This window comes from Populus alba, chromosome 9 (genome assembly GCF_005239225.2).
Source record: "Populus alba chromosome 9, ASM523922v2, whole genome shotgun sequence".
Taxonomy (NCBI): Eukaryota; Viridiplantae; Streptophyta; class Magnoliopsida; order Malpighiales; family Salicaceae; genus Populus; species Populus alba.
The window spans coordinates 4008326-4020801 of record NC_133292.1 but is presented as its reverse complement, the minus strand read 5'-3'; the positions used below and the strand labels follow the sequence as shown (position 1 = coordinate 4020801).

Genomic DNA, 12476 nt, shown 5'->3' with positions numbered 1-12476 from the left:
TTACTTTATTAATGTGTAAAGATAAATTAAAGAGAACACAATAAGACAATCTGGAAGCTTGTCAAAACGAAATTTTACTCTCATATGTAATAAAGGGTCAATGAGCACATGTCTGAAATAGGTTAGCAATAGCGAGTTTGAACTCCAAAAAAAAAAAAAAAAACCTCCCTAAAAGCAGAAAATCCATAGCTAGCTAGGCATGGATTAATTTCCTGGTTGGGCAGATTTCCAGCAGGAAATGGCAAATAGGATTCTGCCTTTCCATCCGTGAAGCATCCACTGACCATCCTGATCCATCAGAAAATCCTTGTGATGACTTGACTTCACTTGTTCTCTCACTTTTTCCACGATCCCTTCTTTCAGTGGGAGCTGCCTGAGCCCAGCCCTCACATTCCGAGCCTGCCACTGCTTATATTTCTCTGGCCTTTCGATTCTGTCACATCCTTCACATGCTATGACATTCAGGATTTCCTTTCCAAATACCTCTTGTTCAAACACCAACCTCTCTGGATCTTCACGGGCTGTAATGGTTTCGAGCATATCAAACAATGATGAGAAGTAGAAGAGGGCTTCCCGGAAACGCGAAACGAAGAAAGGAGAATTGTAAGCCCCGTTAACGATCCCATGAATGAAGACAGCTGGATTAATCCTCTTAATTAAGTTAAGAACAGCATTCCTATGACCGTTCAAGACTACTGTCTCATCAAGGAGGTGCCGAAACCTGTATAAACTGCTCACAACAGTTACTTCATCTCTGTCGATCTTGAGGTCCTCGAGTTGGAAATTTTCCCATTTTTGTGATATCGCATTATACTCGAAAGGGACATTAAATTTATCACAATAACTTGCCAAGTAAAGTCCTATTTCTTCAACTGTTTCTGCTGACCTGTAACCAGTCTGGGGAAACTCTATTCCGGTGATGCGAAGCACAGGAGGACCACCAGGTCTCACTGAGAGATGCTGAATTAAGGAAGGCCATGGGAAATCATAGAGAATACCGAAATTTATGATGTGCAGCCTTGCTGCATTTTCAGAAAGGTCCATGATAGTTTGCGTTGAGAAGAGATTCGACATGACCATGAAAGGGCTAGCTGAAATAAATCGTCTGCGAGCTTTTAATATGCATTCGGATTGCATCCTGTTAGCAGCAAGATTTGCATATACCTGACTTCCATTGCCAGCCATGCGAGCCTCTAGGGCATTAGAAAAGCAATGGGCCAGCCTCTGAGATCCATCACCAAAAGGAGTAGAATGCTGCCTAATCTGTGTTAATAGTTCAAGTGCACTCCCGTGATCGTTGCTTGCTACAGCTTCTGCACAGTGTATCAGAAGAGTCCTCGTATCGACCAATTCCCTGCAGCTAACGTGGTTCTTCCTGAAGAGCATTCCATGATTAGATCCTCTTGATTGTTCTTTTAGATAAGGTATCATACCTGGACCATTTTGAAATGTTTCATTAAGGTTTAACCAAACTGGCTCGTCATCTCCACCACTAGACGGAAATACCTCAGCAAACATTCCATATTGCTCAGCTGCTTCAGCATAAACTGATGAAGAGTGCTTATTTCTCCTCGTTTCTGAATTCTTCTCCACCTTGTAATGATTCTTTCTTTCCTTCAGCTCACATGCCGAGTGATCCCAATAATTTTTCTCTTTAGTCGCCTTGACTGGAGTCACTTTGTTGTTTTCAAAATCAAGAATCATTTCATTTGCCTGATGATGAAATTCCCAAGTCTCTTCTGTCCCTCCCTGAAACAACACATCCAATTGGCTCGCACCAAGGGCTACATTTACAGAAGAATCCACCTGCTCAGGGAAAGTTTGAAAAACGCTTTCAGGAAAAAATGGAGGTGAATTGACCTGCAAACTCAACGGGACAGTGTAGTTAACAGACGGAGCTTCTCTATTGTGTATGAATCTGGACACAACCATGTTGCCAGCTGTCTCGGAGCTGTTACAACCATAAATATTGCAACAGTGAGTACTAACAGTCTTTATAATTTGATTTGGATCGGATACTTCACTGTCTGGCGAGGAACTTTTCGGATCAAGGATATCAGAAAAGGGTTTTTCAGCAGCCCGAAGAGAAAAGTCCCGTGCAATAAAGGTTTGTTCATTGGACTCTTCTTCCATAAGAATCTGGCTGATGCACTTCAAAACAGTATCAGCTGTAGGATCTTTAAAAACTGGGTTCATGTTTAGAGATGGATTCAATTTCTTGGGAGTGTGAATTAGGAGGAACTATATATAGAAGGTCGGGAGTTGAGAAGGATGTCTTTAGGCAGTATTTAGATGCATGTAGCATACAAACAGATCCATTATATACTTCAATGTACTTTTTTATACACTGAAATGTACAAAACGAAGCAGGCAAGAAAAGGCAATAAAGAAAAAGTACTCTGATCACAACTTCATTCTCATGCACTAGGTCTGTTTTTGCTTCTTCACATAATGCTCCTTTGTATGCAGTTGAAGCTGTTGGGAGAAATGGCCCCCATCTGGTTAACTGAGACGGATAAACAGATTTCTATGATTTATTAGTAAATATAAGTTACAAAAGTGTGCAACTTATACAGGCAACGGGGAATGGAAGATCGCTATATAGGTATCATGATAATTTACCGCATATTTTTTTTCTTTACCTGAATGTTTTTGGAATAAGTCGATATATTGAAGTTCTGTACCTGAATTTATGAGCAGCAGTTGAGTATCCGTGCAGCAACACGCTCTGCATGAATATGGAGAAATGAAAGAGATCGGGATAGCTTAAACTTGATATTTGGTTTGTGAATACTAACAAAATAAAGCCAAGAGTAATAGCTTAGCAGGAAGAAACCTAATACGATATCACAATTAATTATTGCACTTCGACGAGGAACATAACCTCTTTTTATAATGCTGGAATGGTACACAGCGTTTTGTTTTTCTCTGCAACATAATGTCATTTCATCGGTACAGAACAGTGGAGACAGTTTTTAGCTAACTTTTTCCTACCATGAACTTGGCATTGTGAAAGTTTGAACATCATTATCAGGATTTTCATAAATTTAGAAATAAACGTAAATTATTAGACCAAAATCATGATTCTATGACGTATACGTCGTTGAGCTTCACGCTACACAAGTGGAGTTGAGCAGATTTTTTTGACCCACAAGCCAGATATTAAGGAATCTGATTAAAGATCTGATTAAAGCAAATCACATAACATTCAAAATTCAAATGCAGCTGTTACCACAAGTTATGCCAGATTTTTTGCTCTACATAAATATAGGATTTGTTTGAAATATTGTTATTATCTTGACTGTAAATATTCTTCAGTTACACACATGTTTGAATTCAAAATTCAAGCTTCCAAATCTGTATAAATGTTACAGCAAATGAATAAGAAATGTGTGTGTTGCATTACAGAAACATTGCAGTATAAGTTTCAATATGGTATCAGAGCCGTTTAATCTCTAACGAGTATTTTTCGATCATTCTGCTACTCTTCGTCTTCTGCTTCCTGCAAATGGCAACCATCACTACACCCATCACCGACTCCACACACTCACCCATAGTCACAATCAATGCTGCCACAACCATCAATGAAAAACTCATTCCCTCTACTTTTCCACAGTGGCGAGCTCAATTCGAAGCCTTGCTCATCGGCTACGACCTCATTGAATTTGTAACAGGCAAGCATAAGTTCCCTGTCATTGATGCACTCAATCCTACTGCATCCAAAGCGGCAAATTCCCACTGGATTCGCCAAGACAAGCTCATTTTACATGCCATCCTTGCCTCCACATCTACCACCATTACCCCTCTTTTATCTGCCTGCAAAACATCTTGTGATGCTTGGACAACACTAACCCGTTTATATGCAGGAAAATCAAGGACACGCGTGATGCAGCTCAAAGAAGATCTTACCTTGAGCAATCGTGGGTCTCGTTCGGTTACTGAATTTCTTCAAGGAATTAAAGTTATTGCTGATGAATTAGCAATCATCGACCACCCTGTTTCAGACGATGATTTGACTCTGTACATCCTAAATGGCTTGGGTGTTGAGTTTAGGGACATCGCTGCTCCCATTCGTGCCCGTGAGACGTCTCTGAAATTCGAAGAGCTTCATGATCTACTTGTTAATCATGAAAGTTACCTTTGGCAGCTGGAGCAACAATCTGCAACTTCATTTGTTCCAACTGCTAATTACTCTCATCGCTGGCGTCCACAATCATTTTTTAATTCTAGACAATCCAGATGGCGTCCCCCGGCTGCTTCTCCACCTCCACGTGGCAATACTGGTGCTCCCAGAAATGGGTCATTTAATTCGGGCCAAAGGAGGTTTAAACCAAAATGTCAATGGTGTGATCAATTTGGGCATACAACAAAACAATGTCCAAAAATGACTAATTCTGATTTTTCAGCAAATTGTGCAGCCTCTTCCCAACGCAAAAATCATAAATGGCTAGTGGACTCAGCCGCATCTCATAATATGACTACTGATCTCTCCAATATGACAATTAATTCAGAATATGACGGTACTGATGAAGTGGTAATTGGGGATGGATCAGGTTTGCAAGTCTCTCATACTGGGTCCTTATCACTTAAAACTTCCAATCGTGTTTTTCATTTACGTGATACACTTTGTGTTCCAACCATTCATAAAAATCTTATCTCAGTTCATCATTTTACCAAGCATAACAATGTTTTCATTGAATTTCATCCTACTTATTTTTTGGTGAAGGATCGGATCACGGGGGCGACTCTACTCAAAGGCGAATGTGAAGATGGAGTGTACCCATTTCCGGAGCACCTACCCTCTATCAAGAAAAATATTACTGCTTATGTTCATGAACGTACAACAACCGATGGATGGCACAAACGTCTTGGTCATCCATCGTCTAAATTGGTTAATCATCTCATTCATGCTTTTTCCTTACCCATCAATAAAAATGGCCATTCCTCTTTATGTACTTCATGTTCTAAAAACAAAGCTCATCGTCAACCTTTTCATACTCATGGTCTCACTAGCAATCTTCCACTTGAACTGATTTACACAGATGTTTGGGGTCCTTCTCATGATATTGGAATTAATGGATTTAAATATTATGTTATTTTTGTTGACCATTATACCAAATATATATGGCTTTATCCCATGACCCAAAAATCAACTGTTCAAACTATTTTTCCTCAATTTCGCAATCTTGTGGAAAATCGTTTCAACACAAAAATCAAAAGTCTTTATTCTGATAATGGTGGGGAATTTATTGGTCTAAAAACTTATCTCTCAGTTCATGGAATTAGTCACTACACTACAGCTCCCCACACTCCCCAACAAAATGGTATTTCTGAAAGGCGACATCGTCATCTAGTTGAAACCGGTCTTACTTTGCTCACTGATGCTCATATGCCTCTTTCTTATTGGCCTTATGCATTTCAAACCGCTGCCTATCTCATCAATCGCATGCCAACTGTCATCTTGAATAATAAATCTCCATTTGAATTATTATTCAATCAAAAACCCAACTATCTCAAGCTTAAACAGTTTGGCTGCCTTTGTTTCCCATTAACCCGACCATATAATAAACATAAACTTGAGCCGAAATCCAAACCGTGCACATTCGTTGGTTACAGTTTATCTCAAAATGCATATCTGTGCCTTGATTCTTCTACCGACAAAATCATCACTTCCCGACATGTCATCTTTCATGAAACCCAATTCCCTTTCCAATTGACCAGTCATTCCAATGTTAGTTCTTCTCCATCAGCGGGCCAACAATCTTCTGTTTCGATTTCCATACCAAAGTTATTCTTTGATCCGCCTCCTCCTAGCTCTCCTCTGGATATGGGTCATGAAGTCTTCACATCGTCTGACAATGGACCGCTCTCTGCTCCGTCTCCTCTCCAGGTAAGTACTCCATCCTCTCCACTGGTTTTTGCTTCCCCTGTCTCGATTCAATTGCCTGCTCCCATTGAATTACCTGCTTCAATTGACATTTCTGCTTCTACTGTTCCTTCATCTGAAGCCATACGTGTTCATAAAATGACTACTAGATCCATGAATAACATTTATAAACCAAAAAAATCTTTCCTTGTTACCAAACATCCCCTTCCATCTTCTCTGGAACCCACCAGTGTTACTGCTGCCCTCGCTGATCCTAGATGGCGTGAGGCCATGTCAACTGAGTTAACTGCCTTAATGAAACATAATACTTGGACATTAGTATCTCCTCCTTTGGATTGCAATATTGTGGGATGTAAATGGGTGTTTCGGGTGAAACGGCTTGTTGATGGGTCTGTTGATCGGTTCAAGGCCAGATTAGTGGCCAAAGGGTTCAACCAGCGACCCGGACTCGATTACAAGGAGACATTCAGTCCTGTGGTTAAACCGGTCACGATACGCACTGTGCTAACTCTTGCTGTGATGCAGGGTTGGACCTTGAGACAGTTGGATGTTAATAATGCGTTTCTACATGGGCATCTTACCGAAACAGTATACATGAAGCAGCCTCCTGAGTTTAGGAATCCTGACTATCCAGATCACGTTTGTTGTCTAACTAAGGCAATTTATGGCTTAAAACAGGCACCCCGTGCTTGGTTTTCTGCTCTTAAGCATGCCTTGACTGAGTTCGGATTTCTTAATTCTAAATCAGATTCCTCTCTATTTGTGTTTCATACTGGTTCCAATCTTGCTTATTGCCTAGTGTATGTTGACGATTTGATTATCACATGCAATAACTCAGTTTTTGTTGCAAGTCTTGTTGATCATCTTGGACAGAAATTTTCTATCAAAGACTTGGGATTACTGCATTTCTTTCTTGGTGTTGAGGTGATTCCCACAGCAGCCGGCTTGTTTCTGACTCAACACAAATATATCAGAGACTTACTTGCCAGGACAAACATGGATGGTGCTAGAGATGTCAATACACCACTCTCAACATCGGTTCCCTTACAATTAAACGATGGGTCTTCCTCTATTGATTCCACCGAATACTGTCAGGTCATTGGAGCATTGCAATATTTGTCTCTTACCAGGCCTGATATAAGTTTTGCTGTGAATAAATTGTCCCAGTTCATGCATCATCCCACACAAACTCATTGGACAGCAACGAAGAGGCTGCTATGATATTTGAAGAATACAATCTTCCATGGTTTTACTATTAGTAACACACCCAGCAGACTGTTAACTTGTTTCTCGGATGCTGACTGGGCTGGTAATTTGGATGACAGGAAATCTACTTCTGCATATTTGTTATTCCTTGGCACCACACCAATTTCCTGGAGTTCCAAGAAGCAGCGTGCCATTGCAAGATCCTCCGCGGAAGCTGAATACAGGGCCCTAGCAACGGCTGCTGCTGAAAGTGTTTGGCTACTATCACTGCTCCAGGAACTGCATTTTTCTTTATCACAGCCACCACTGCTCTTATGTGACAATTTAGGTGCTACTCATCTCAGTTTTAATCCTGTGCAGCACTCTCGGATGAAACACATCCAGATTGATATTCACTTTGTGAGAGACTTGGTTACGAAAAACATTATTAATGTTCGACATGTCCACACCACTGATCAGCTCGCAGATCTGCTCACCAAGCCTCTCTCCAAGCAACGGACCGACTTCTTACGCAACAAGATCGGCCTATCCGATGGTAGCCCGTTCTTGCGGGGGCGTATTAAGGAATCTGATTAAAGATCTGATTAAAGCAAATCACAGAACATTCAAAATTCAAATGCAGCTGTTACCACAAGTTATGCCAGATTTTGTGCTCTACATAAATATAGGATTTGTTTGAAATATTGTTATTATCTTGACTGTAAATATTCTTCAGTTACACACATGTTTGAATTCAAAATTCAAGCTTCCAAATCTGTATAAATGTTACAGCAAATGAATAAGAAATGTGTGTGTTGCATTACAGAAACATTGCAGTATAAGTTTCTATACCAGATACCCCTCGTGTGGGATGTCCAAAGAATTATGCAAGTTAAGGAACAAGATTCATTACAAAGCATGAGGAAACCAAATTCTGCGTTTTCCAACCTTTTACGAGACCTAGCTTGTTCTCGAAGGATTTGACCCTAGCTCGAAGCACTTCTGTCTTTTAACATCCCTTGAGTTTCAGGCCCATAACTGTGAATTAATAGGAATAAATAATAAGAAACACACAACGTGCAACTTCAATTTGTTACGGATTCCAGATTATACTCTTATGAAACATAAATAACCTGTTTTTGATCGGATCAGAAATGTGTAGGGATGCTCTAGTCTTCCATAAATTGTATTATATGGGCCTCAAACCGGAAGCGAACTGGTGAGGATTGTGGAAAAGTAATCTCCGTCAAAGCAGCCGCCGCCCGAGAGCATCCCTAGTTAATTACATCGCTATATATATAAATACATTACTTACCATTGAAGGGAAAAGCATATTGCTTTGAACCGATCTTGTCCTTGGCACTCACTCCATTTTTTCTCCACACCGGCTCACAAGTCAAAATTCACGGTGCGTAGTCGTAGAGAGTCCAAGAAAGCAAGGGTTATGAAATTTCTTATGCAGTATGACAATTAGTCGCAAAATGCCATTAATAAACCGCAGTGGATTGCACTGTTGCAGAGTAATTAAATCATTGTGGGTGAAGAAATTATGCCACAACTGCATCAACTTCTCTTTGGGTAATTGATTTGTTTTAGGTTTATGGTAATTCAGACACGTAACTTCATTCATATATGCGTAGAATTCTTGAATTATGAACTGTAAATAATTTTATAAGTTGTGTTTTTTACGTTACATAGAAAAGATTTGAATCCGAAACCTGTTATGGAAAGACAACGCTAATGTCAGTTAAGCTACAGCTCATTAAGAATTATTTTGCAAGTTGAAAAAATTTATATAGAGAAATCAAGGCACGTAATATTATATTAAATGACAAAACAAACCAGAGAACACATGGCAAGCATATAATATAATCTTGACCCAGAACACAAACCGACTTGACAAACAAGCAATTCGAAGCAACAAGTTTTCCCGTCATTTGAAATTGATGCAGCAGAAGATAATTAATTTTACGACAAGAACTGGTGGTGAAATTGTCAAATATTCTACTGCGTTCGGCTGCTTTCTGCGTATTCATAAATATTTGAGATGTTGCCTTCCCTTCTTTCCTGTATACCTGCCAGCAAACTTAAGAAAATAATTTAGGGTAAACTGTGTTTTTGGACTTGATCAATAATTTAGGAGATTTAACTATGACTAAATCAGATTGTTATATATATGGACTTGATCAATATAGATTAAAAAACCAATGATTTCTTGTTGCGTCTTCAATATTAAATTATCCGAGTCTTTTTAAAAAGATTCAACAATAATTAAAAAATGTATTTTGCAAGATAGCTAAATTATAGAGAAACATAAAAATCACGGTTCCATAAATTCTTTAATTAGTTTTTATTTATTTTCTTATTTTGATTTATTTAATTTTAGAGATACTGAGTGATTCAAACATAACATTCTAACTCATAGGTTTTGAGTTATTAACTACTTGACCAATCTCTGTTATAAAATATACGCTTATCAAGAAAAAAAATCACGGGTTCCATTAATTTTATCTTTTTAGGATTCATACCTGCTCGATCTGTCATTAAACGTACACGGTACACCTATCAATAAATACATAAAATCAATAGTCATATGAAAATATTCTAGTTTTGAACTAATTTTAACTTAGATTTAATCTTCAAATAATTAATTCCACTCAATATAAATTATTATTGTAAGAAAAAAGGGCTTTCATGATGTACACACAAGATTTCATGTATTAAAAATACACTAAAAATGATGTCAAAATCATAATAATGAATTTGATTATAAGAAAATGTGAAAACTCTATTGAGGTACTCTTCATGTTAATGAATCTTTTGATAATTAATTATCAGATTTGGATCTTAATTACTTTAAATAGAAAGATATTTATATTAGTTTGGATGCTTTAATCATGCGAGATCTTAACTTAATTTGAAAAAGACAAAGAGTATTCTCACAAGTTTGAAAGTTTTATCTGTGTGATATATAAATTTGACTTGATTTGATGAAAACGAAGAGTATTCACACGAGCTTGAAAGCTTTAAACGTGTGGTGTATAGATTTGACTTGATTTCATGAAGATAAAGAGTATCTACACAAGTTCAAAAGCTTTAACCATGTGAGATCTTAACTTGATTTGCTTTGATAAAGGAAAGGATTGTGATCCCTTATTTCTTTGATTTGGTTTGAATAAAGGAAAGGATTTTAATCCCTTGTTTCTTTGATATATTTGAATTTCTTTTAGAGAACTTCCAAGTATTTTTGCTTGGTCTTCAATCATTATCTTTTCTTCTCCTTTCCTTTTCCGTCTCCTGTGTTTGTGTTTTCTTGTCTTTTATACTTATGTTTAAATTGATAGCTTTGTTGTTTATTTATAAATAGATCATGTGCAATTTATCTTAAATATCCTTCATCTAAAGGGTATTTTAGAAAAATTGATATGAAAATTACTTAAAATACCCTTAATTAGAAGGATATTAAAGTAAAAATCATGAAATGCATTTTGAATGAGTTTCTAAATTTAATTTTTTTTTCATAGAGAACTTTGGTTCATGAGCTAGACTTATTGAAATCTTAGTGTCACCACATATATTATAAATAATTGCATTATTTGTATGGTATTATTTATTTTGAAACAGTTAGCCTTATCGCTTTTACTATTATGATACAGTCTTAAAATCAATTAAATAAGAAATTCATATATAAATAAATAAACTCAAAAAAATATAAATTTAATAATTAAATTATTTAAATTTCATTACAAATAGAATCTTATATGAAGAAAATATTTCATAAATGTTATAATTAATAATAAAATTATACCCAAAATTATAATATAACTTATCTTTAATCTCAATTACATGTATTCCAAATATTTTTTTAATGAAGTTGTGAAAACTTCAATCTGGATTGGGTTTTCCATGATTGCGTCTTGGGTTGATAGAGTTGCTAGGCTTGATCATTAGTCGATGAGTTGACATGGACACTTTAATGCCCGCTTGCAAAAACAAGTCTCATATAAGAATAAAGGATCACTTATGCTTAAAACAATAAATGTAAAAAGATAAATAGTATACATAAAAGTAAAGAGAGTGAAAAATAGAACAATAACAAGTAGAGCATGAGAAAAGTGTATTAAGAATGGAGTGAAAAGTTGGTGAAATGCAGTGTGGCTTTGTGGCGTTCTATGGTTCGCTCCGTTGTTCTATATATATATATATATATATATATATATATATATATATATATATATATATATATATATATATATTAGTTCATATGAACTTACCTCATGGAGTATAGAATTGTAGACATCATATGGAGTAATGTAGGGTGCCATATTGAGGGAGGCGTCGCACCATTGATGGAAATTTAGGCACCCTCGGGTATGAAGAGAAAAGTTTGAGTCTTTTGATGAGATATATTGGCGAGAAGTCATTAGCAGGGAAGATATGTGTCACACTGACAATTCGTGTGCTGATCTAATTACTTTTCATAAAGAATCAACACTAGTGAATGATTGTAAGGCATTGTATTAACAAGTGATGCTTCTATAAATTGTATCAGGAGTTTGGGTGGTGATTGTACCAATAAAAGTGATTACATGGCACGTGAGCTGGGTATTTTCTTCTCTTCTCCCCCACTTCTCCCTTAGCATGCTCTTTGATAAACTAAATTAGGAGACTAAATTAGACAAGTGCGAGAGAATGAGGGAATTAACTAAATGAGAAGAAGAAAAATTGGCTAGCTTGTGTAATACACATGTTAGCAAGTGAATCAGGCTTACTGTCTTTAGATAGTGAGCGTGGCTTACATTTATCTCCATTGATTGCCTTCCCTAATTTCATTGAAATTATATTGTTGAAATCTTGTCGATGATGTTTTATATATGTTGTTCATTAGTCGGTCGTTGGAGCCCTTAAAATAAAATTCTAACTTTACTATCATAAATAAAATAAATTTACCGTATGATTGTGAAAACCAGTCGAACCCAAGAGAAATTATGTTTAATCTTCCCACAATATACTGAAATAGAAAAGAATAGGAAATTTGAATAAAGACTTAAAGAAATAAAGAAATAAAATTTTGAAAATAAAAACAATAAATTTATATATCGTTAACTCAGTTAAAGGGTCTACACTTCCATTCTTGTAAATTTGTTGATCATCAAAGTAAAAATAGATATTTTTTTAGGTCAAAAAAATAAATTTGATATCCCTTAAAGATGAGGGAAATCGATGAGATTACGAGTAAATTAATTAGATAAAATTCGCTAATCAATTTCTTACCTTCAAGTGAATTTAATATTGAAAGTAATACTCATTCACTTGGCAGTAGCCTTAGAAGTAAAGTCTGTGAAATTATTCTAAGCAAACATTCAAAAGTTTAACTTAGTTTATTCTTCCCTAATAAATCAAG

The 12476-nt window shown here is 36.5% G+C and overlaps 1 protein-coding gene across 1 annotated transcript; it reads right to left on the bottom strand.

Annotated features, from left to right (window-relative positions):
• Window positions 1-204: 204 nt before the first annotated feature.
• On the bottom strand, window positions 205-2196 carry LOC118053787 (scarecrow-like protein 33). Its single transcript, XM_035065165.1, has one exon. The coding sequence runs from the start codon at window positions 2194-2196 to the stop codon at window positions 205-207; it is 1992 nt and encodes a 663-aa protein (XP_034921056.1).
• Between the last annotated feature and the right edge of the window lie 10280 nt (window positions 2197-12476).

Bases quoted from the DNA above. Each gene is read 5' to 3' on its own strand.
- LOC118053787 (XM_035065165.1), bottom strand. From the start codon at position 2,196: ATGAACCCAGTTTTTAAAGATCCTACAGCTGATACTGTTTTGAAGTGC.